General features: G+C 43.5%; 1 protein-coding gene across 10 annotated transcripts in view; it reads left to right on the top strand.

Annotated features, from left to right (window-relative positions):
- Positions 1–25,966, top strand: part of SAXO6 (stabilizer of axonemal microtubules 6) — a 541,049-nt gene extending 515,083 nt beyond the window's left edge. For all 10 annotated transcript variants that reach the window (XM_078676490.1, XM_078676481.1, XM_078676550.1 and 7 more), the window contains one exon: positions 20,790–25,966. In XM_078676490.1, coding sequence (XP_078532616.1) covers positions 20,790–20,902 — 113 coding nt within the window. In that variant the 3' untranslated portion in view covers positions 20,903–25,966. The remainder of the gene's footprint in view (positions 1–20,789) is intronic.
- Positions 25,967–26,805: the final 839 nt, after the last annotated feature.

Below are 26,805 nucleotides of genomic sequence, written 5' to 3'. Positions count from 1 at the left end.
ATGTGCCTTTGCTAGGTCTCAATATATGTGCTCCAGTGGATTTTGAGAAATTAACGTTAAAAAAAAGATATATATCTGTAACAGCGCTCCGCTTCGCGTAACGGAGGTTTGCGACGCTGATTGGTCATTCTGTCACTGGGCTATAGTTGGGCTACATCTGGCTGATATTTGGGCTACATTTGTTTTTTTTCGTCTCTGGCGGCCATCTTTGGGCTACATTGGGCTACATTGGGCTTCATTGGGCTTCATTGGGCTACATTGGGCTACATTTGGGTTCCAACATATATATAGGCCAATGTAGCCCAATATATATTTTTCAAAGTTAATTTTCGTAAAAACCACTGGAGCATATATCTTGAGACATAGCAAAGGCACATCGGGCTACCAGTCCCTACAATTTTGCCAAGTTTCGTGCAAATCCATTCAGCCGTTCGAGCTAAAAGTGAGTCCAACCGCCCTATGGAAATGAAGGAAATGAATGGGTAATTTGTAATTAGCAAATAGCTCATCGCAAACTAGGAATGGTAAAGAATCGCTATTTATTCCTTAAAGTTCGCTATTTAGGAAATGCAAAAAACTTTGATGATACATATGGCGGTTCATCTCTAACAAGATAAGAAGTATAGGGATAGATTTATGATGACTGGCGCATCACCAGGGATGTGTTAGTCATTCTGTGCCGCTGTTCCGTCACCTATGGTGTGCTGCATTTACAATGCGGCGCATCATGGGGCAAAAACAGCACAGATGCGTGATGTATCTGTGCCGTAAAGGTGGCGCATTGCTGGAGTTGTATCGCAAGTGTGATGAAGCTCCAGCAAGGGTCGGGGGTGCCCCTGTCGCAGGGTTTCTGTTCTCACACAGAACTGTGGACAGAGGATTGGAACCTCGGCGAATTAGGGTGTCCCAAAACTCACCTTAGTAATCAAAAACCCCTTAGCAAGCTAGGTACAGTGTCACATTGGATATAACAAACTCTCAATGTTTAGACAATCCAGAATATGAACTTATAGTACCTCAGGATACGTGGAACTCATGAACAGTCGGTCGTTATATATTTCTTAGAACCAGAACATGGAGTTAAGAAGAACACATGTGTATTTGAAATGTTTATTTACTAATGCCGTCTTCTCAGGCGTAGTATCTTAGATAATACAAGTACACATATTATCAGTAGCAAAATTACCAGCATAGTTACTAGTACATAAAAAGCGAATGGTGACAGTATGTTAACATGCTGTAAATGAATAAGAGTTAGCAACACTTATAAGCAGCCGCGGGCCGTGGAGGGAGTTACGGTGGGGCAGGGAGGCGGGGAGGGGGAGGGGCAGGGTGGAGAGGGCTCCACCCTGCTTCTCCCCCTCCCTGCCTCACCGTAACTCCCTCCACGGCCCGCGGCTGCTTATATCTCACCCTCCCTAATACACATATTATATTATTTGCTAAGAAGGTCTCTTTGTGTTGGTTTAGGGCGTGCCCATACTTTAGTGTCTTAGATTTGAAGGAATCACATCAGCATACACCAGCTCTCTCTTCATGTGAACCGCATCAAGTGTTGTGTATGTGTGTTCGGCAAAGCAATATAAAACCCGCCTCATGCCCAGAATTGGCAGAAGTTGCACTTATGTTATGAGTATGAAGTCGTGGAGATCAGACCTCATAATAATTCTGTATCGTGTTGTTCTTGAAACTTTAGCACTCGCTGTACAGATATAGTTTAACAAGCAAAGCAGATAGTAGAGCAATAACATATTATTCTCATGTAAACCACGATGAACTACTAGGTTGAAAGCTAAAGCAACAACTAAGTGTCGTGTGCAGAAGTTGCAAAAAAGGAAAAATGGCGTTTAAACCGGTAATGAGCCCATGCTAACTTAACACGGTGTAAAGATATCCAGGACCTAGATGACACCTCCCCATGATCCGGAAACGAACTGAATAAGATAATAGAAGTGCCATCTCATGAGAGCAGATTGCAAGTTTATATGTGGACGGTCCGCAAGGTAAAGCATTAAAAACTAGGAAAATTTAATGCTAAAGAAAAATAAAACAGCCAAGTACTTTATCGAGTCTTAAGCCAATAGGCAAGGTAAATAATAAAAACTTGACAAATAAGTCAATGAATTGTCAATGAAATGCTAGTACTCAGCATATCAAACATGAAAAAGGTCTATGACATAACTGTGTATGCAAAATAAGCTGCAACAGCCTCCAATAGGAAGTCACCGTCTTCATCCGAAAACAGTTCAGCCATCCAATTTAAAAGCGGAAAAGAACATACGTGCTCTCCCAGCACCGGATCCTCTATCACCATCAGAGGACAGCTCGGTGGGTTTTCAAGAAAGCTCTGTTCCAAGAAAGACTGTGTTGCCGCCAGTAAATTCCAGGGACCAATTAGTCCATGCATCAATGCCACAGCCATAATCCTTTCGCCAGGACAAACCAACTCGTGAGTAATGATAGGAGTCATCAGCTGATTAAAGTCGACGTCAGGAGAAACCGGTCCGCAGAGACACAAATCAATGGCCCAATCGAAATCACAGGTCAGGCAGTGAAATACAGGCTGGACACAGGTGAAGTAGGAGAATCGAAAAGATAATCCATATGCCGTGCTTAATATCGCCAACGGCATTGTGCCATAATATTCTAGCATGCGATTGCGGAACAGTGTCAGCAGCTGCAGGGCGGGAGGTTGCATAGGAGGGACATCCATATTTAAAAATGTAAAAAAGCACAAGAGCGTCCGCTGGTAATGCAAGTAAAAATGGCAATCCACGAAGCAGAGTGGAAAAAATACAATGAAAGAAAGCAGGGATGACTCCAAAGATTTTCTCAAATGAAGTCACGAGACCACTGGTAACAACTTTAAAAAAGTGCGCCAGGGCCTTTGTGGAGGATGCGTTAGAGATAGTCCGAACCATCTTGCTAAAATGGAAAGGCAAATCTGAATTGAAAAGGGTCTGCACCTCTGTACGGGTGTTCGCTATGTGAAGCACGAAAGTTTCACGGGCCGAACTCAAGGCCACCTCTCTCTGAGACAAAAGAGCTCTTATTCTTGCCATGCCGTTGAAATCTGCTCCCAAGGTTGGTATTTGTGGCGAGATTGAAAACTCCCTATGTTCATGTGTGGGAGGAAATAGAACATTTCTGCAGCAAATAACCCGTTCACTTACTGTTACGATAAAAGGAATACTTTTAATTAACCCAGAACAATCTTCATTATTGAGCATCAAATAACTACCATTTTCCAACAACTTGAACGTGGGGATGATAGCAGGAACTGGCGTGCCTTGCAACACGCAAGCCATATTTGGTCGGTGTTTGTTGCATGAACCGTGTAACTGTATGTGCCTACACATTAGTGAATGATGTGGCGTCTCAGTGCATTCCTCTCCATTCAGATAAACTTCTTGATCATCTTTGAAACATCTGTATGTGTATGGAAGCGACCAGACCTCATGAAGAAAAGCACTACCTAAAGGTTCATAACGACCTATTGGTATATATTTCATACAATTTGAAAACTTATATAAAGCAAAAGGCAGCGTTATTAAACCGTGGATAAGGCACGTTGCCAAAAAACCCGCAATCCTCTGCTGATGATGTCACTGAGCATGTCATGAATGATGTAATATGTGACATCATCAGCAGTGGATTACGGGTAATAGTATCTCTAGTTTACTCCCCTATAGCTGTCTTTCTTTTAACATAAGTGTCTGTTTCCTTCCCTTATACTTACTGTTTTTGGTTCGCTTCCGGTTCGCGTACCGGCGAGCGAACTGGGAAGCGAACTAAGAGAAATAAAGGTTGGCACAGTTCCAAATATTGTACCAATTTTTTAATAACGGGGAGGTAGTTCTGAAAAGAACTTTTTTTTTTATTGTTTTTGTTGTTTTATATTTTTTTTATTTTTCGGAACATTTTTTTACTTTTTTTGAATTTTTCTGAACAGTTTTATATTTTTGGGGGTTTTTCTTGGAGGGGGCAATGAAAACGATTCATTGTAAAGGGCTCAACAGGAGCAACAAAACAAAAAAAGAAGTATTTATTATTTTGGGCGTTTCGTACAAACTTGCATATGATAGTCAATAGCTCTGTTGATCAGAGTGATGCTTCTTTCTCCGTAGGAAATGAATCCATCGCAAAATACGCAGATGTGTTTTACTTCACCAAATTTCATTTGTATATTTGCCACCATCTCCCTGCCCTCTGGTCCCGTTACTTCCGGTACAACAGATCTTCTGGCCATAATAGGGAGATTATCTAGGTCGTTCCGAAACTGTGCAGCACTGTAGTTGTTAGGATGCCACCTAGTCATATGGCGATGCATTGTGTAGTTTCCGAAACTGTATTTTTTCTCGGTTCCTCTGGACAGTCTATCTTGACATATAAGGCAAGTTACGTATCTTGCATTTACTTTTTTCTGACCTTTGGGAATTTTAAAAAATTGCCAAATGAAGTTTTCTTTCCGGTGAGACGTCCTGGGCTGCTCAGGCAAAAACTGCCTCTCTTCGTGCTCGTCGTCCTGTTCCTCTTCTTCCTCTTCTTGTTGAATTATAACTTGAGCAGGTGGTCCACTCTTCCTTGGATGTGGTGGAGGTGGTGGGGAAGCACCAGCTGAAGCTACTAAAGAAGCCATTGCTCAGTGATCACAAAGGGTCTTTCTCTCACAATGATGAAAGTCAGAGTGAGGAAAGAAGGAGGGATTTTCATCATTTGGGAAAAACAAGAGTTCTCAACCAATGAAAAGTGTTCATTTTAGATTATATGACCTAGTCTTACATCATTAGGAAACCAAAAGTGAAATGAACCAATGAAAAGTGTTATTACCAAGTCACATGACCTGCTGTGTTTACGTTAAGCGCTTTGCAGGGCCTCCCGGTTTGCTTCCAGAAACCTGCGCTTTGCGACTCGCTTCGCGTACCAGTTCGCTAACGTAGCACGTCATATGACGTATCACGCGACAACGCGAAACGGCATGCGGACGGGAGGCGTCACGATGTTGTTTTCTAACGCGGCAGTTGCGGTAAAGAAACGTTTACCGGCTCGCGGTCTATTTCGCGGCATCAAGGTCAGCTAACGGGAAGCTTCCCGATTCGCGAAGCGGGAACGAAGAAAAAAAAATATTTTAAAAAAAAATTATTCATAAACATATAAAATATATTTTTGGATTTAAAGAAGAATACATTTTACAGCTACAGATATTAGCTGTTAAAAAACCAATGAAATTCACTGAAAAAACCATAGGTTATAGACCATATATAGTTAGGAATTAGCATTTACAAAACCTTGAAAATTCACTGAAAAAACCATAGGTTATAGACCATATATAGTTAGGAATTAGCATTTACAAAACCTTATTTTACTCACACAAAACCATTGAAATTCCATATATAGTTAGTTGCACTAACTATATATCGCGCACCCGCAATCCACTGCTGATGATGTCACATATTACATCATTCATGACATGGTCAGTGACATCACTGATGACATCACTGATGACATCTCAAATGACATCACTGATGACATCACTGATGACATCTCATTTGACATCAATGACCACATCACTGATGATATCATTCATGTGACAATACAATGCATCTCCTCACATTTTAATATAACCTCTGTTTCACCCAGTGTTAAATACAGAGTATAATTTTTGAAACCATTGACACACCAATACTAGTTACTACATACGCACTCACTGATTCCTATGTCTACACACACCTTCACTCATTCACCCATACAATCATTCATACATACAATCACTCATCTTTACAACACTATCATATGCACTCATACACCTATACAGACAGTCACAGTCTGCCACTCATCCATGGAGTTACTCACTCACCTAGTCAGTCATGTAAAGAATCAATGACACTTCCATTTTCTTGTCTATACAGTTAAACATAGAGCACCTTACATTTTCAAACATATACTAACACATACTTACCTTCTTATACAATCATTGATACAAGTACACATTGATCTGCACAGAGTCACACACCTCCCAGCCAGCCACACACACACTCAGTCTCCCATACAAATACTTGGGCAATCAATCAATAACCCATATAGTTACTCATACAGCTACTGATCAACACATGCAGCAGTTTACAGAACAACAGACATAATGATGCACAAATTAAGACAGTTTAGTCACTAACCCATGCACTCAGTGAGACACATTTAATCACTCACTCATACAGTTAGTCATGCACCTACTAAATCCTTCGTCCAGACACTTGCACATCCACTCAATCTTCAATATGTAAGACATATTTAAACTTTACAGAAACAAAAAATCACTGGATGTTGTTATCAGTCATGTCATCAGTGATGTCATTTGAGATGTCATCAGTGATGTCATCAGTGATGTCACTGACCATGTCATGAATGATGTAATATGTGACATCATCAGCAGTGGATTGCGGGTGCGCGATATATAGTTAGTGCAACTAACTATATATGGAATTTCAATGGTTTTGTGTGAGTAAAATAAGGTTTTGTAAATGCTAATTCCTAACTATATATGGTCTATAACCTATGGTTTTTTCAGTGAATACATATATATATACATTTATATATATACATACATATTTCCAAAATAGCAAAGATGCTGAAAATTACATGGGTTTGCACAGTTATAACTATACTCTCCCAATCCCAAAGGGAGCAGTAAACATTTGCATCCAACAATGCTTTATTGCCATAGAAAACCCTGCAATTGCAGCCATTTGCCAGTAGGCTGCAGTAGAGTATAAAGAAACAAAGAAAGACTGACACCTTGCCTTTAAGGCATTAGAGTAGGGGTAGAGTGCCTTTAAGACCTGAAGGCGACCCCCTGCTCCCATGATGCACCACAGGTGGCAGTTGGGTCAGTTATTTTTTCCGGCTCCTTCTGAGAGGATCCTGGAGCTTGAGCTCTTCAGTTTTGACTAAAACTGTTTGGTCAAGTGAATTTTTTCAAAAAATTCGACATCTTCTGGTTTATTAAGGCTTCTGCTTTTGTTTTTTTGTGGAATTCCACTGAAAATTTCTGTCAGAATGCCTGCTTTATTCCAGAAGTGTCCTTCCTGTGTGGCCTAACGGCTAGGGCGCTCAACCTCGAACCTGGGGATCTGGGTTCGAGTCTCGGTAACAACGCCAAAACCTCCTGTGATTCTGGGCAAATCACTTAATCTCCACGTGCCTAAAATGAAAGCTCATGTAACGTAACTGGAAAATATGTAAAGCACTCTGATACCTGATTCGGTTCGGGTCTAGTTCGCGCTATATAAAACTCTGCAAAAAAAAAAAAGAAGATGGCTCTGGCTGACCCACACTCATGTGTATTTTGTGCCTTCCATCTGCACACAACCCTGACCAGTGTCACCATTGTCAGAAGTTCTCTAGACAGACCCTTCGCGACAGAGAACGGATTAGACTCCATGCCATGCTGGAGAAGGACAAGAGTCATCAGGTGTGTGGCCATGGAGGCCCCAGGTCGTCATCTTCCAGCAAGCATGGCCAAAAACTGCGATGTTCCGCTTCTCCTGCCCCCAGGAAGAGGAAGGAAGGACGACAGTCACCGTCGACGTCGAAGTTGCCTTCGAAGAGGCCCAGACACTCTTCGGGAACACCATTGCGACTTCGAGAGTCAAGTAAGTCGGCGTCGAGGCACCACACTTTGGGCTCGAAGTCTGTGGCTGCTGACAAGTCCAAGTCTCCGTCGACGTCGAGGCTTCCATCGACATCGGGACACTCTCCGCCATCTTCGAAGGGGTCAGCGTCGAGAGTAATGACGGCTACCATTTTGCCGCCGGCTGGCGTGCCGCCATCGAAAGGATCGTCAAGATCCCACAGTTCGACGTCGAGGAGGTCGACGTCGAGGCGTCGACAGGAAGGGTCGCCGTCGACACAACGTTGTAGAAGGTCATCGTCGACACGACAGCATGAAGGGTCGCCGTCGGCACGACGTCGAGGAAGATCGCCGTCCAGGTCACCAACTCCACGCCGAAGATCGCCGTCGAGGTCACAACGGCATGGACGATCGATGTCGAGATCATCAAGACCTTGCTCGACGCCAATGGTCACTCAAACGTCATCGACGTTGAAGTTCTCGACGTCGAGAGAAGAGGTCATAGTTATTGTGGAATCACTGGGGCGATCAGATCCTGGGTCCAGCCGTTCATCATCTCCTGGACTGAATATTGTGGAGATCTCTCCAGAAGTCTCCCCCAGATATGCGGACAAATCACGCAGTGTGTCACCTTGCCGCCTACAGGGAGCTGTATGGGGCGGTCATAGTAGTCCGGGCTCGGATTACTCCCGCACATTCTCACTATCCTGTCCAAGGACAAGCACTCCAGCCAGACCATCAAAGACTCCTCCTCGGAGGCCAAGATCAAAAACACCTCCCAGGTCAAGATCTCCTGTCAGGTCAAGAACACCTACCAGGCCACGATCGCCCCCCAGGCCAAGATCTCCTTCTAGACATCGGTCTAGATCCAGGGGTCGGCACAGCCATCATCACGATAAGCCCCATAAAAGAAGGCGCACAAGATCTCCGACATGGTCCTCTTCTACGAGATCTACGGTCCGGGACTATTCTCCGACCTTTTCCTCCACACCGCCTTCACAAGTCTCACCCGTAGACGACATCGCTACCTTTACGGATGTTCTGGGTAGGGGAGCAAAGAAACTTAAAATCTCTCTGCATACCCCGGTGGCTCCCACATCAATAATCTTTGATACCTTACATCACCGAACAGCCCCCAGACCTCTGGTGCCTGGATTCATAGAACCGGGGATGTCTACCTTCCTTACTCCTGCGACGGTGGGTTCTGTACCATCCAGAATCGCCAAAAAGTTTAAGGCTCCTGCAGAGGGCCCCTTGTTCCTCAGGACTGATCACCAGCTGATTCAGTCATCGTGGCGGCTGCCATGAAATCCCACTCTGCTTCCACCTCATTCTCGATGCCCCCGGAAAAGGATAGTAAGCAGATGGATTCGTATGGGAGGAAGATATGCAACACTTCTGCTTTGTATATGAAGGTTGCCAGTGCCTCTGCCCTGCTCGGGAGGTATGACAAATCACTCTGGGACTCTCTCACTCGCTTCACTGAGAAGCTTCCCAAGGAAGACCGGCAGGACTTTGCCGAGATCCTACATGAGGGAGGACTCGTAGCCAACCAGGTCATCAGTGCCTCGACGGATGCCTCCGACCTTGCGGCTCATGGCTACTCCCATGGAATCTGCTCACGACGTTCGGCTTGGCTCCGCCTCACAGACCTCAAGCCGGATGCTCAAAAGAAGATACAGAACCTTCCTTATAATGGTACATCTATGTTTGGGTCTCACGCTGCCGACGAGATGACTAAGATGAAAGCGGAAATGGACACGGTAAAAGCTGTGGGTTTGGAAAAACGTATAGAATTTAAGAAGCGCTTCCGTCAGGGTGACAAGCGATCGTACCAGTAGAGGGTTCGAACACCTCAGTGGTCATCCCAGACACAGCAAATATCCCAGTACCAGCAGAGACGCCCTGGCAGAGGCAGAGGGAATAACAACAAACAGCAGTCCACCTCCAAGCAGCCTCCCAAGCCCTGAGTTGTTGCTTCCTCCTCAACTGTTCGCCACTCCGGTGGGAGGGAGTGGAGCTCGTCACCTGGAAGAGTGGAAATCCATAACAAAGGACAGATGGGTGCTGAGTATTGTGCAGCATGGTTACTTGCTGAGATTCAAGTCTCCCCCTCTGCAGGTTTTTCCTCAACTCAAGCACATTCCCCGATTCCACAGTCAACTGCTGAAGGACGAAGTATCTGGCTTTCTCAGAAAAAGGCCATAGAGGAGGTCCCTCCCACGCAAAGAAATCAAGGAGTATACTCCCGCTACTTTTGTATCCAAAAACGAGGAGTAGCCAAATTTCTCAGGTTTCAGATCGATCGCCGTCACTACCAATATCGAGTGATTCCTTTCGGCCTCAAATCCGCCCCACGGACATTCTCCAAGTGCATGGCGGTGGTGGCTGCTTTTCTCCGCAGGCGGAAGATCTTCGTCTATCCCTACCTAGACGACTGGCTTCTAAAAAGCTCCACGCCTGCTCTGCTTCAGAGCCATCTATCGTTCTATCTCAACCTGATGAATTCATTGAGGTTGCAGGTCAACTTCAAGAAGTCAGTGCTCAATCCTACCCAACGAATTCACTACCTGGGCGCTTCCATGGACTCCGTGCAGGCAAGCGTGTGTCCTTGGGAGGAGAGGTTGTCATCCATGCTCCTGAAGTGTCGTATACTGCTAGACACTCACAGTCCCACAGCCAGGCAAGTGTTGTCTCTCCTGGGGTTGATCGCCTCGTGTATCTACATCGTGCCCAATGCACGCCTTCACATGAGGCCTCTGCAACAGGCTCTCGAGGATCAATGTCTTAGGGATCAGGCCTCTGGGAAGACCAGTTACTCTCCAACAAGGTGCCAGAGACTCCATCAGATGGTGGATGAAACGTTCCCATCTTCTGCAGGGAGTCCCTTTTCATCTGCCTCAGACAGTGGTCACGGATGCCTCAATGAATGGCTGGGGTCCCCATATGGATCAGCTTCAAGTACAAGGTCTATGGTCTGAAGTAGAGAGATGCTACCACATCAACTTCTTGGAACTCCGAGCCGTCTACCTAGCTCTCAGATCCCTTACCCTTCCCTGCGCACCAACTACATTCAAATTCAGACGGACAACAGGACAACCATGTTCTATCTGAACAAGCAGGGAGGCACCAGATCACGAGTTCCGTCTCAGGAAGCTCAAGCCATTTGGCACTGGCTCCTGGCTAGAGGTCTATCCATCGTGGCAGTTCACCTACCAGGTATCCTGAATGTTCAGGCGGACGGCCTAAGCAGAGACTTCAAAGAAGCTCACGACTGGGTGCTCAACGAAGAGGTCGCACAGGAGGTGTTTCGACAATGGGGCGTACCAGACATAGACCTGTTCGCAGACACGGCAAACGCAAAATGCCCCGTCTTCGCATCCAGGTTCCCCCAACAAGGCTCACGGGGGAACGCACTTTTGATCAGCTGGTCGCAGACATTGCTGTACGCCTTTCCTCCCCTGCCTCTGATCCCGGCGGTGATTCAGAAGTTCTACAGGACCAACACCAGGATGATCCTGATAGCGCCGAAGTGGCCACGCTAGTGGTGGTACCCGGATCTCCTCCAGCTGTTGGAGGTCCCTCACCGGAGACTGCCTTGCCGTCCAGACTTGTTGACCAAAGACGAGGGGAGGGTGTTGCACCCCAATCTTTCCTCCCTTCGATTGACGGCATGGCTCCTGAGGTCATCCAATATGGCCACCTAGACCTTTCAGCAGACTGCATGAACATTCTTAGAGGAGGCCAAGAGACCCTCCACTAGAAAGTCTTATGCTTTCAAGTGGAAGAGATTTTTGCTTTGGTGTCTTGACAATTCTCTTGATCCTATCCGCGGTCAGGAGCAGGTGATTCTACCCTACCTATTGCATTTGGCAAGGTCAGGCCTGAAGTACCCCTACATCAGGGTCCACTTAGCGGCAATCACAGCCTATAGGAAGTCACCTTCTCAGACCTCATTCTTCCTTATGCCTGTGGTCAAAGATTTCTTGGAGGGGCTTAAGAACATTTTTCCCCCAGTGAGGTCCCCCTCCCCTCCCTGGGAGCTTAATATCGTACTCACTAAGTTGATGGGTGCTCCATTCGAGCCTATCCATAAGGCTTCTTTGCATCACTTGACCTGGAAAGCTGCTTTTTTGGTGGCGATCACCTCGGCCCGTAGAGTTAGTGAAATCCAGGCCCTGTGTTGTAGGGAACCCTACACAGTGTTTCATGCCAATAGGGTGGTACTGAAGACACATCCAGGCTTCCTGCCCAAGGTAGTCTCAGACTTTCATATCAATCTGTCTATCACCCTGCCTACTTTTTTTCCTAAACCTACCACTCCCCCGGAGAGGTCTTTACACTCTCTAGATCTCCGGAGGCTTCTGAAATTTTACCTGGCTAAAACCCTTCCACTTAGGAAGTCTGACCTGCTCTTCGTGAATTATGGGTCAACTAATACTGGTCTGTCTGTCTGCCTCAAAAAGATCTATTTCTCGATGGATCGTCTCCTGTATAGCTCTGCCTTACCAATTAGCTAACAAGGCTTTACAGGGTAGACCTCATGCACACTCTACTAGAGGGAAAGCTTCTACTACGGCTCTCCTACGTAATATTCCAGTCTCTGAGATTTGTAAAGCGGCTACATGGCTTTCAGTACATACCTTTACCCGCCATTATTGCCTAGATTCAGATGCACAGGCCGATGCCCAAGTGGGACAGGCCTCTTTGAGGAATTTATTTGCATAACTGCATTTTAAATGTGATGTTGATTCATGTTTTACTGTGTACGTATTTGCAAGTCCGCTAGACTTTGGGTATGGGCTTCCTAATCTATTCATAGATTATGACTATTGATGAGTATCCCCTGGATGAGAAGGATTAGTTACTTACCTGTAATCCTAGTTCTCATCCAGGGGTATACTCATCAAAGTCATAAGCTCCCACCCACCTCCTCGGACGAGCATTATCGTAAAGTTAGGAGGTGTTACTATGGATCTACTCAGGTGTTATGCATCTCCAAAAAGAACTGACCCAACTGCCACCTGTGGTGCTTCATGGGAGCAGGGGGTCGCCTTCAGGTCTTAAAGCCACGGTACCCCTACTCTAATGCCTTAAAGGCAAGGTGTCATTCTTTCTTTGTTTCTTTATACTCTACTGCAGCCTACTGGCAAATGCCTGCAATTACAGGTTTTTCTATGGCAATAAAGCATTGTTGTATGCAAATGTTTACTGCTCTCTTTCTTCCTTTGGGATTGGGAGAGTATAGGTATTACTGTGCAAACCTATGTAATTTTCAGCATCTTTGCCATTTTGGAAATATTTTAGGCTGCATGTATATGTTTTCACATATGCATATATATATAGAATAGAATAGAATCTGTTTTTATATAGCGCATGGAGTATCCCAGCGCTTGGAACATAGGAGACGGAACAGGATTAAGGGAAAAGCTGTGTTTTTAATTTTCTGCGGAAGGTGAGATGATTAGTTTCCTGACGGAGGGAGAGAGGCAGGGCGTTCCATAGTTTGGATGCGTTGTAGGAAAATAGGCGACCTCCTGAGCGGGACTTCCTAATTCTGGGTACTTCAGCTAGGAGGAGGTCGTTGGAACGAAGACTCCTGGATATTTTGTAAGGTTTAAGGAGATTAGTGAAAATGGGAGGGCCTTTGCCCTGCAGGTTTTTATGGGTAATACAGAGAGCCTTAAAGTGTATACGTTCCTGTATGGGTAGCCAGTGAAGTGATTTCAATGCAGGTTTGGCTGAGGAGCGGTTATTCATGCCAGTGAGGAGTCTTGCCGCTGCATTCTGGACTACCTGGAGCTTGTGGATCGTCGAGATGGGGGCTCCTAGGTAAATGGCGTTGCCGTAATCCAGCCTTGATAGAATGAGGGCTTGGACTAAGATCTTTTTCGCATTCTCAGGCAACTAGGGGAGTATTTTCCGAATTGATTTCAGAAGGCCAAAACAGGTGGCCGCTGTTTTCCTGGCTTGGAATCTGAAGGTCAGCTCATGATTCAGCCAGAGTCCCAGACTCTTAATTTCAGTTTTTGGGATAGGGGCTGGTCCCATACATGGTGGCCATAATGTAGATGAGTTGAAGGTTGCATGATTGCCAAGTAACATGAGCTCTGTCTTGTGGCCGTTGAGTTTGAGATGAGACTGACTCATCCAACTGGCGATTATCTCGGCCAGGGGGGACATATACACATTAAAAAGTGTGGTGCTCAGGGAGGAACCCTGAGGAGCCCCACACTGTAGGGGTAGGGGTTGTGAGTGGGAGTTCCCTTAAAACACCTGGTAGTACCTTTCTTAGAGAAACGATTCCAACCAGGAGAGGGCCTTTCCTGTCACTGCTAGTTTTTTTAGGCGGAGTAGAAGGGTGCGATGGTTCACCGTGTCGATGGCTGCACTGAGGTCTAGCAGGATGATGGCCACTGTTCCTCCCGAGTCCAAGATCTTTCTGGACTCTTCGACCACTGCTACGAGTGCAGTCTCCGTGCCCTGTCCAGGGCGAAAGCCCGTCTGGGAATGATGGAGTAAATTGAAGGTTTCGAGGAAAGTGGAGAGTTGATGGTTCACAAATCTTAACGCCAGCTTGCTGATACCCGGGAGAAGAGATATCGGACGATAGTTAGATAGTTCTCCGGGGTCGAGGTGTTTTTTTTTATTAAAGCTTTCATCATGGCCATTTTCCAGTCCCGGGGTACTGAACCAGATTCTAAGGAGGTGTTGACGAGTTTGACTATGGGAGAGATGATAGCGGGTAGGGCCGCTTTTAAGACATTGATGGGGGCAGGATCCCGCGGGGAGCTACTTTTGATCAAATTAAGGATAGGATAAATATATATAGATATATATATATATATATCACGAAACAAGTAAGTTCATAATGCGCTCTCAGGCAGTAAGGAAAAAGGACCCAAATTCCAGGATTTTCCGGAATTCGCGCCAACTTTCTTGGGTCCCAGCACTCCGGAAGAAGCGTTTTCTTTGTGGATATATATACTGTCAAGCACTTGCCTGTACTGTATTTTGCAAATTTGCACATCCCCTTGAGACAGAATTTATATTTGCTGCCAAAATGTATTTTAGACATTAATGGTCGTAATGTATGCTGTTCTACAAGCTGTGATACCAAGAGTATGTTTTCCATGTTGTCTGGTCCACTGAGCATGTGATGGTTTGCACTAGCACTTTAAAAGGGTGGTTTGCACTGTCAGCGTCATGTGTTCAAGGCTTCGTGGGAAGCCGAAATGCGTCATGGCGGTGCATGGTGTCTGAAGAAAAATAAATACATTCATGCACTTAACTCTCTGGGTCCGAGTTCGTCTTTCCGCCAAAGATTGGAGTTTGAAGACAAAGTTCTGCATATATATATATATTTGTTTTCTATATGCTCCGGGATCCCGCACATGGGCGGGGATTATTCATAGTTCATGACTTTGATGAGTATACAGGTAAGTAACTAATCCTTACGGGCACTCTGAAAAGCGATAAATGTTACCTATTCTGTAGATACGCAGCTATTGCAGCGAGTTGTAGTTGGATAGAAGTGTAAGCCAATCCTGACTGCTGCAAGTGTAACAGGTAACAAATTATGTTTTGTATTGAAGCATCAAGATTATTTATGTTATTGCAGTAGATAACAAAACGTTTCCATTTAACTGTGTAACAGGCTCTTGTAGTAGGCCTTCTGGCCTCCTTGATGATGATCATACAGTCTGGTGGAAGATTTAGTTAACCAAACTCTATGACTTTAGGAGCCAGATCGCGAGGTTTAGTTGTTTGGGATCTGGGTGTCTGATTTCTCCATGATTTCTCCATGGCTCTGTGTGAAGAGACTGGATGTGAGGTGCAGCTTTTGATGGGGAACCAGAGGCCGCTCTAACAGGGTTGTGACGGGCCCATGCGGGAGCTACTTGGATCAGTGTGAGAGATGTTTGCCTGAGCTTCCGAACCGCTAATGGAATGAGTGGGAGAGGCGGAAAAGTTTAGGCAAATATCCGTGACCAGTTCATCCATAGTGCATTGCCTTTGGAGAGCGGGTGTGGGTAACAGGAGGCGGAGTTTGGGCATTTTGCAATTTGGTGTGTGGCAAACATCTCTATCTGAGGGACTCCCCAACTATAAAAGAATGGGAGGAGAACCTTAGGATGAAGAACCTATCTGTGTGTTTCCTATCTCTGTCTGCTGAGGAGATCGGCAATCTGATGGTTCACTCCTGGGAGGTGTTCCGCTAAGAGATAGAGGTTGTGGTGAATTACCCACCTCCAAATGTCTTGGGCCAAGTGTGCCAGTTGGAAATAGTGTGTCCCCCTGTTTTTGTACGTAATACATAGCTGTCATGTTGTCGGTACGAACTAGGACAGCTTTGCCAAACTGGTGAGTTTGAAAGGCTTTGAGCGCTAGAAAGACCGCTAGCAACTCCAGATGGTTGGAGAGATTTTTGCTTTTGGCTTCACTGGTCTTGCACTGTGTGGTGCTGAAGATGAGCCCCTGCAATGAGTACGGCCGCTTACCAAAACTAGATCGGTTAAAAGACCCTGCGATTGGTTCCACTGACTCGCTAAGCATTCCTGTAGGGGAAGCCTGTGAAGCCTTGCAAGGGGAACGATTATGATGCAAGGTGCCATAATTCCGAGTAGTTGCATATACACTCCAGCTAGAAGTGAGTGATTGGATTGAAACTGGAGAACTAGAGCCTGACTTTTGCGAACTCTGGCTGCGTTGGGAAAGGCTAGAGCCTTTTGAGTATATAAAGTGGCCCCTAGGTAGTTTCGAGTATTGGAAGGTTGGAGATGTGATTTTAGCACATTAACTGTAAACCCCAGTTGATGTAGCAACTGTAATGTTCTATGAGTGTGTTGGATACATTTTGAATACTTACTGGCTTTAATGAGACCGTCGTCAAAGTAGTTGAGCAGCGACTACTGCCAGACACTTTGTGAGGACTCTGGGAGCAGTGGTGACTCCGAAGAGTACCTTGAACTGGTAATGTTGGTCCGCTACTACAAATCTGAGAAATTTGCGATGAGCGGTATGTATTGGAATATGAAAAAAGGCATCCTTAAAAGTCTCCTTGTTGCAGAAGTGGTAGTACTTGTTGAAGTGTGAAAATGGTCTGACTATATGTAAAAATTTAGTTCTCTGAGATCCAGAATTGGTCTGAGAGAACCGTCCTTTTTGGAAAGTTAAAGGAGTATTCCCCGACCCGTGGTATTGTAGTGATATGGGTTCTATAGCCCCTTTTTAGAAGGAGGGACTGAACCTCTTTTTTGAGGAGGTGTAAGTGATCCGGTGAAAGTTTGTGTGACCGTGAGGGAATGTTTTGTTGCAAGGATTCTGCACATACACAGAGCTATGCGCAGGACAATGGAATCTCGGTGTATAGGGGCTAAGCCTTCCCTCCACCTAAGTGGCCACAAACCCCGGACAGACTAGCTATAGTGTCTCACTCGTTCTCCTACTCACAAACGGAGAAAAAATAATGAGACACCCCTGAACACAACACTGCCGGATCTCTCAGGAATCGCGGTAACAAATACACACTTTTTCACTCACACTCTCATACTTGACCACAATAAGAACTGACAGAAACATGAAGAAAGTAAAACATTTATTTTAACTAACGTGTTCTAAAATACCAGTATACGTGCCACAACAAGCATAAGGATGTATAACACCACTATCGTTAGCATTGCAGTAAGGCCATATATCATAAAGGGAGACGTCATTATACAAAGACTATGGAGAAAGAACTATAGTGCCTATGCTCCCTCCCGTTGGCAAGAAGAAGTTTTATTATATAATAGAAGATCTCTGGGCTTTGTCAACAGACGGCCATACCTTAGGACATAGATCGTATTTCTACAACACAGGTGCGTGTTGCTCTTCTCCCTTGAAAGGTTCCTTTCCAAGTGTCTGTTACCTAGCATGCATCCCATAATATCAAACTACGAGTCTCCAGCAAAAACAGCTGCAGTGGTATGTTTTGTCTAGGTGATAGGGCCTGACCAGAACAGAATAACAAGAGGCATTGTTTATCGACTTTCCTCACAATGTTCAGACTAAACTCCAGGAACAGGCAGAGAATGAGCACAGCAGAGTTTTCTCATGTAAAAGGCATAAACAGAATCTTGCAAAAATAAAGACATGCAATAGCATGCGCAAAAGCAGCTTCATGGCAACCGGGCTCTTGCTAACTTAAAGATGTCAACAGTGTCCTTAGCAACTACGTGACAGTTTGGAGGATTGTTGGTTAACTCCAGGCAATAATCAGAACGGATAATTTCCAGTACCCATTTGTCTGTAGTTATGGACTGCCAGATGGATAGGAAATGTGAAATACGCCCCCTGACAGGTGTTAAATGGTTGGGGGAAGTGTAGAGAAGTCACTGTTTGGTATTGGAGGGGAGGTGTGTGTATTTGAGCCTCTACCTCTACCTCTACCTCTACCTTTGCCATTGTTGCCTTTGTAACACCCTCTGAAGTAGCCCATATAGGCAGAGGGTTGATTGTTGCCTTTATATGTGGTGGTGGTGGTAGTATCTGAGGAGGTATTCTTAGATCCTCCGCGGTAGAAGAAGCACCAGAAAGAACCACTTCTGTGTCCTCCTTCATTTTTTCCAGTGAGGAATCTACCACAGGGCCAAAGATGTGTTCCTTATCGAATGATGTGTTTAGGATGGAAGTCTGAACTTCTGGTTTGAATCCTGAAATACTAAGCCAGGCATGCCTTTTTAAAAGAACGCTGGTGTTGACATCTTTAGGATCCGTGTCTGCAGGATCTATCGCGCACCTGATGGAAGTATTAGAAATGAGCTGTCCCTCCCCCACGAGGTCTTGTGCTTTGATCCATCTCATCTCAATGCTCCCTGCCGTACCTAGCTGACAGAGCCTGTGTATTGGAAATGCACCAAAGGTTTGCAACCTGTGAGGCTACCCTTTTTTCCGAAGCATCTAGCAGCTTAGATTCTTTATCTGGGGATGGAGCATCTCCTTTTGTTTGTAAATTGGCCCTTTTGCGTGCGTAGGAAGTCACCAAGGAATCCAATGGTAAGTGCCCCCTTATGTATGCTGGATCAGATGGTGCCGGCTTATGTTTCTTATCTACCCTAGGGGTGAGGATACGTGCCCTGACGGGGTCATTAAAAATATCATCCAAGTGCCTGATCATACCCTTGAGCATGGGAAGTGTGTGCAAGGACTTTTATGTGGTGCTAAGAGTCTCGAAAAGGAAATCCTCTTCTAGGGATTCCTTATGGAGTTGAACTCCTTGGTAGGTAGCAGTTCTATGTTGTCGGGTGGAGAAGGCTTGGTAGGGTACAGGTCAGGATCATTCAATGTGGGGGAATTGGTGTTCTAATCTGTCCAGGGGTCTACGGGTATTGGCTCATTGTCCCCAGCCACATTCCCATCCCCATCCCCACCATCCTTATCTTCAGGTGTATGTGGTGGTGAGTGCTCAGGTGAAATTAGTAAGAGTTGAAACTAAGGAGAAGTAGAGGATGGAAGGGGAAGGGGAGAAGGATTAGCACCCACATTTTTCCATTTTAAAGGAATGTGATAGGCCTCTTCTGTCTCAGGTTTCCACTTTATTGTCACTTTTGTGGTGATATGTCCAGTAGATGGGTGAATATATAGCTCCCTTTGTTTCAGATCCGGGTTGGAAGGTGGAGCATCGAAATGTTGTTCCTTAGATGGAATTGGCACATCCATTTGTTTCGGTGCCCCAGTTTTTGGAGCCGGTGTTTTGGATGCCGAGGATTTCGAATCCAAAGCTGTTTTCTGCATCGAAGGGGGAGGGGTGGAGCCTGTCTTTGACTTCAATCCCGAAGCTTTCAGCTCGGTGCCCGTTTTCGAACGGCTCTGTTCGGAGCCGGAAGGCTTTTGGATGTGTTTCAGTGCCGAGCCGGAGGGAGGGCGTCGGAAACATGTTCTCGTGCCGACCATGGCCCGTAGGCAGGGGTTGGACCAGAGCCTTCTTCTTGGGCTGAGGCGGACTTTGGGGCAAGGGAGGATCTGTACTCATGGATTTCTTCAACCCCCTTGGAGCCGTAGTCGGAGATGGAGATTGGGTCTTGTTCCTCCTCGGCTGCCATGGCGTCTCCGGCCTCTTGTTCTGAATCTTCTCTGAAGAGGTCCGTAATAGAACTTGTGTGTTGGCTCTGCATGTCGGGACGTCGAGCCCGGCTGTTTCATAGCGTGTTTTTTGATCGGAAAGCCTTACAAGCGTCGCAGTCCTGTTCTCTGCTCCGAGGACAAGCACAGGTTGCACACTTCGTGTGAGTCGGTGCGCGGATGCTTCGTGTGGCACAGAGGGCAGAATTTAAATGGAGTCCACTCCATCTACTGTGAAGTGGACTGACGCAGTTAGGCTCGACGGCCTTCCACGACCTACCCTATCGAAAGAGGGTTTTTTCAGTAAATATGATACACGGAGAAGGGGTGTACGCGATCGAAAGCAATACCGTTGAGGGTGAGTGTATTGTGCACCAAGGGAAACTGGAGAAACGGTGTTGAACCGCAGCGCAGCAATTCACGTCGGAACCCGATGCCAGAAAAAAACAATCTAACAATAGAGTTGATGCCCATGCACACTATCACTGAAAGGAGGAGTCACCTACCTTGTGACACATGCCTCGAACAAACAGTTTCCCCCAGGGTCTTCATCAGGACTACACAGGTAAGCAGCCTACACGAATCAAATGATATGGGTTAACCAATGGTGCTCAGACAAGTAAAAATGTGCTGACAAGTACTGCATCAAATCTACTCTGACCTCTCACCATGTGTCAAGTGCACAGGGAAATATCTCTCCAGTGTCTCACAAAGATATCGAGCCTACAAGCAACACATGTTTGAGATAATCAGCCGCCCAACTCAAGCTTAAAGCACCAATGAAAGTAGTTCATCAACAAACATCTGTTCCCAATATTAACTGCCCAGAAATGCCACCTTTACTAAAGCCATGAAACTTGATGACACTGACTGCTTACGAAAACTATGCCAGCTAGATGACCCCAAGACTGTTGCTATAATCTTAAATGCCTCTGTCACCATTGTGGACAATATATTAGTTTGCACCCAAATCAGATCAACATGCCAAAATATTGTGTTTGAAATTAGTCAATTTCTCACATTGATTTTTATATTTAAAGTGTCACAATTTTCTTTTCAGATGACGACAGAATGTCCCAAATCTCTGCTCGATCCGCAGCTTCGAGCTCACTTGCATCTCAGACTCTGGAACGTGCTCAGAAGAGAAAAGAACATTTCTGGGGCAAGCGATGATCTGTCTGTCCTTCAGCTGTGATTTGATTGCAGTGTTTATTTTTTCTGGCATACAGAGATTAAAACTCATGGGGGTTTCTCATGGCAAGAGTATGAATCCTGTTGAATGTGGCCATACTTTTATGAGTGACTGTATACTTTTTTCATACATATCTATTTTCTTATTGGCAGATTGCCAATTTCTATGAACAAAACAGTTATTCATTTCTTATGTTTGAAATATGTGCTACATCCATTTTATCCATGTGTTCAAGATTTGGAGTCCTATGTACTTGAGACACAGATCAAGTTGGTATTATGACTCTTGCATCCATGTCTGTATTGTAATTCATGCACCCATTTTGGTATTTTTGTAATGCACATGGTCACCACTAGCGATGCAACTGTGACTTACACACATTATAAGAAATTTAGATTTACACAGAGTTAGACAGCTAGAAAATAATTTGCGTAAAAACCAAGTCATCACAGAATGTAATGTGGGAACTAGGATAAGCCTTTTGTACTGTGGGGTGGTACTGCACACCTTATGCCACTATTTGAATCTTCTGTTGTGCTGGAGTACAATACTCCATTTTGTGTTGCCTTGTATCAGTGTGAAGTAACCAAACCAATGATGAGACTATTAGACATGTACATTCTTTATGTATCTCTGTACACTGAATCTTTCTGTTAATATCTGGTCTTCTGTAGCCAAGTTGTCAGCTGACTCTGTAAGTCTTGCCGTGCCACATTTGGAATAATTTTGAAGTCAACATTGACTAGAGAAGCCAGTGAAGAGCAAGAATGTTTTTTCAAGTCTTTCCAACGTGTGCAATTCATAGAAATTATGATTTGTTGTAATTGGCTTATAAATATTCCCTTTTTATATTTTATTTGTACATTTGATGCAATACTAACAGATAGTAGTCATGCCAGCAAGCTGTAAAAATAAAATGATAAGGGAGTCAGGTTAAACATAATTCACTTACCATCGTAAGCTTTAGATGGATCCTGCTGTCTTCTCCTGATGTCTTTCTCCTCGTCTCTTCTCCTCCCCCACATATTAGCTCTTTAAAATAGTGCATCTACAGGAGTTATCTTACACCAGAACTCTACTAACCGAAATCAAGTAGAAAGTAAACTGCAGCACAGGACAAATCCTCCATCAGTGCGCGTTAGTGGTTTCCTTATAAGGGACTAGAGCTTCCTGTCACACAAACTCAAAATGAAGAATATCAGAATGACTCCAATAAATAACATATTTATTGAGTTTGACGTGAACAAAATCATAAGAAGGCCACAAAATATTTGTAAATAGGCCTAAACAATGAATTGTACCTAGCACCTGATTACAATTCATTACCAAAACTAATATTGTTTCGTTCTAAAGACCTGAAAGCCATTAATACAATAAACAACAAAAAACAGATAAGTCAGTATACTCATTGTTAAAAATTTAGCCCATTTTGGATAATTAATCCACAAATCAACGAAACCCTAGCAGTACATTGGTCAACTAAATTACATTTACAGTCCCATTGCTATACCTGAACACAACTGAAATCTGTCTCTTGGACCAATGTTCCCATGCCTCAGCTGCCCAGCTAATCTAATCAGTGGAGTGAATGGAGCTGGGAGTGATTGAAGGTACAACAGGGCAAGCCTTTTAACAACGGGAACTTGTAATTTGTGCACCACGCAAAAGAAACTACAAAAACATAGGAAACGCATGTTAGTTCACAGTGACACTCGAACACAAGGAAAGAGAGGATCCATGGAGCCTCGGCTCTTGAGAAATTACAAAAGAAAGTGGATATCCCCAAATCTTAGTTTTCTTAGTGCATTTACCAGTCTAAAAGGTTCGTATCCCATGAAAGAAATGGCTCAAATACTGCATTTGTTGTTTTCCTTACGCATGGCAGTAAACTCTTTAGCATTTACGTTCGCACATTAGAGCTGTATAAAAGTGTTTTTTTCATCCACAGCTTTTCCTTTATTCTAGCATTATGAGGGCCGGTAAACAACTAATGGAGACCCAAAATGCTTCAAGTAGTCTTGATCAAATTATTCAGTGGTCTGAAGCACGGTTGTCAAGTGGAAGCTGTCTATCAAGATGTCACAGTATGAAATACCTTTATATGATCACTAACCTGCTTTAAAAAGTTACTTGCAGAAGTGTCGTGGTCCCAGCTTATTCTTTCCCTCTGAGCAGGACAGGTACCCAGTCAATCTCTGCTGACGTGTGAGCGGAGAAGGGGAAGATGTATATCTTGGAACTTCTGGCAAAAGAAAGGGGACAACTTCTTTACTTTAAAATTATACTATGCCATTGGGAGTCATTTTGTCCAGTAATTAATAAATGAACCTTTGTAGATCGAGCATAGTCAGTTAATCTTTTTACTTAAGAAGTGTGTTTTTTAACTTCCTGAAAAAACGATCTTTAATTTAGTACTGACATTTGAATAATTCTAATTGTCATAAAAAATCAGCAGTGTCTTGCATAAACGCACCCCTGAACTAATGTTCCCCATTGCTAGATGAACACTGATTGCTCTTGATAATTCAATATGTACTGACTAATAATTCCCACCTGAGTTAGTATCATAAGGACAAATACGTCACTTAGGCAAGAAACGCCATGCTTCAACAAGAGCGCACAATCCTGAGTTACAATCCTATCACTGTTTCCTCTCACAGGCAGAAAAGTGTAACCACATACCTGGATTACTACCTTGACTATTTTCTCACCCAGGAATACACCAGTATACTCAAACAGCCTTCTAGAGGCACTCCCAGCCTTGACAACTCACACAGCCTTGTAGTAAATCACGTAGCTATTACCAGACCGTATTTACCTTGTACTTTCAAGAATATCTCAAATATTTACTAGCTGAGATTTTATGCAGTCCAGGCTAAACACTATGAATTCTCTGGTAACAGCACTATGATATGAAATCATGCAACTAGAGATGCAGCCAGGGATCATAATTGGGCCTATGGCCCAATACGCCCCATACAAGGCAAAAATGAAAAGGCCTAGATCAACGGTAAGAAATCATTTTTCCCCAGAGATACAACATTTGAAAACGAGCTTTTTCCTGACTTGTCAGCTGTCCTTATAAAGTGATCCCGCTAAACTTATTATGGTGTCTCCCTCACAGAAGTGTGACCCACTGGAAAATCAAAAGTACTGTGTCTTCCGAAAAGCAACTGGAGCATGTCTCAAAAATGATACAAAGATTTCTCTATTAGGAAAAGGTACTTGATTACACTAAACTGATATCCATAATAGTTGCGGGGCATTGAAACATCACATATCAGACACTTAAACCTCATAGGATTGGAATAAAATGAAGAAGTCCAAACCGTCAACTCAACTCAAAATGGCTTGAATCAAATGAATTCCCTTTAAAATTATTTTCTAAAAGAGTTTACTTCAGAACAGCTTATTTAATTTATAATTATTTTCTCATAATCATTTTTAACAAAATTTTAAAAAGCTAAACAGTCTTTCAAGGTTAAAGGTGGATTTGATCATTTTTATTATTTTTAGTATTCTCTTTTTCTTATTCATAAACACTTTTAACTGTTTTATTTATTTTATTAAGTACATAAATCTTTACTGTACCACCTAGTTTCGGAGTCCTTTTAAAGCAAGCCATTTTTGGTCTGTTTGTTTTGCTGCGATATGCACAAACAATTACCACACCTGAAATGTCTGCTTTATCCCACCTTGTGCCCCATATACTGTGAAACATGTCATAGCACCTAAATTGAGGTCAAGGGATAACACTAAAAACATTGCAGCGGAAATGCACTGTCAGCTGATATTAAATTAAATTAAAAAATATATAAATAAATGAAATTGTAAAAAGTATGTACTCCAAACACGACACCATGGAGGAGGCCTTACTATTTGTAAAATAATTTAATTGCCATCATCTAAAAAAATACCACTGGCAAAAACCACAGAAGACAATTGCCTACTGTAAGCAATTTTAAAGATACACATATTCTACCTCATGAAAAACAATAACCACATATGAGATTTCCAATTGAGTAGTAATTCTGAGCAATCCAAATAACTTTCAGTTACTGGAATCCCATATCGAGTTTTCAGGTGTATCACCTAGTCATCCTGTAAAAACGGATCTGAATCTGGTAGGAGTCATAGAAAAACTGTTCAAATGTCAGGTAAAGTTGGTCTAAAACCTTTTCCCCATGAGAAGCTAAAGTCTCACTAATCTGGTGGAGCCCATTTCATACAGTGAGTTAACTTTAAACGTGCCTTCTCTCGGTTGTTTAACTCTAATTACTTCCAAATGGGATCAGTTCATCATTTTTATCTAAAGTTCCTTGCCAAGTATTTTTTTTCACCAAATTTCCCAAGAGGGTAACCCAATTTTACGTTTTGGCATAGCTATTTTCCCTCTTTTTTCCAACCCTTTCAATGTCTGGGTTTGTATGTGAATTATTTACATGTTTCCAAGCAATAACATACTGAGGGCCTCATCACGAGTACGGCGGTCTTCAGGCGGGCGGGCATACAACAGGCTTGACGGTCCACTTGTTGGCACGGCAGTGGCAGGCTGACAGGAGGACCGCCAAACTTGTAATAAGGCCCTTCGTATGTACCACATGAAAGAGTTACTGGCATCAATATCTTTGTATCCCTCTATTTTTTAAAGCACGTAGGCCTGATGCCTGCAGAAGGAACTGAGATTGCTTAAGGCTGCCTAAGTTTAAGATTGCTTTAAATTCAATAAAAGTTCTGAGGCTGCTTTTAATCTCCGATTCACCAAGGTAATCCTGTTTTCCACGTTCACAGATTTGATATTCTAAACATTCATATTGTCCCTCAAAACCGTTGCTGCTGATCCTAGCTAGCAGATTGTTTCTCAAATTGAACTAGGTCAGTCAGTTTGACCTCACCTTTCACATATTTTGATGTATTTGTTGGTGGTCATGTAATTTTTTGATTTCTAGGTTATTTTTTTTTTTTTTTACAACCTTTGCACCTGAATGACTAGCTAAACACTACTTTTTCTCTAAATTAATTATTAAAGAATGTTTTACAAAATATTTATTTATTTTTACATATATGTTAAGGGAATTAAATCGCATACAAATGTTTCTGAAACACTGAATTATTTTATTGCAATATTGTACAGCATCTGCTATGTAACAAGTGGAACAAACATCTGCAGAAGTTCTTTAGGAATGTGTGTCTGGCATCAGCTTCTCATTCAGTGTTACTGTATCTACTTCACTTGCAGCTGTCTGATTGGGTGTCCTTGGTGGTAAGCTATTTGAGTAGATTCTATGAGAAACATTATCGCGTGAAAACAATAGAACTTTTGGGCTTGGAAATTTTATAGTATTTTGCCTTTACAGACACAATGGGAAGCATACACATATGGATCTAATTGATATATGGAATGATTTGTTTGCAAATAACATCACAATGTCCTTTGGTTCTGGTCACAACTAATGATCTTATTTTTGACAGATTTTTAAATTTCAGTGTTATGTGTGAGCAGTGATATTGTGATTATTGTTTCTGCACTAAATTGTGATTTGGATAAACTTTGTAATTTTAAATATACAGTATATTTTTCTATGTGAATTGCTAATGTATGACATTGCTTGTGCTAGATAATGAGGATGGGGTTTTGATATTTTCATTATTGGCATACATATTTGTAATGAGAAACAATGCATGTTTTTGAAAAAATTACTGATTTGTACAAGAGTAAGCTTATTGTGCACATTGTTTGTTCTGCAACTTAAGAACATGATGTAGTACCTATGGTATGAGAAGTGCTCTCATGTAACTACTTATCAGAATAGTTTTCCACAGTATGGGAGTTTGCACCAGCATCTTTGTCTGTGATTTTCCTATTTATATATAAACTGCAGCC

The sequence above is a fragment of the Lissotriton helveticus genome, chromosome 1_1, assembly GCF_964261635.1.
Source record: "Lissotriton helveticus chromosome 1_1, aLisHel1.1, whole genome shotgun sequence".
Lineage (NCBI taxonomy): Eukaryota > Metazoa > Chordata > Amphibia > Caudata > Salamandridae > Lissotriton > Lissotriton helveticus.
Note: the sequence above shows the minus strand (reverse complement) of the source record. Positions and strands in the feature narration are given on the sequence as shown.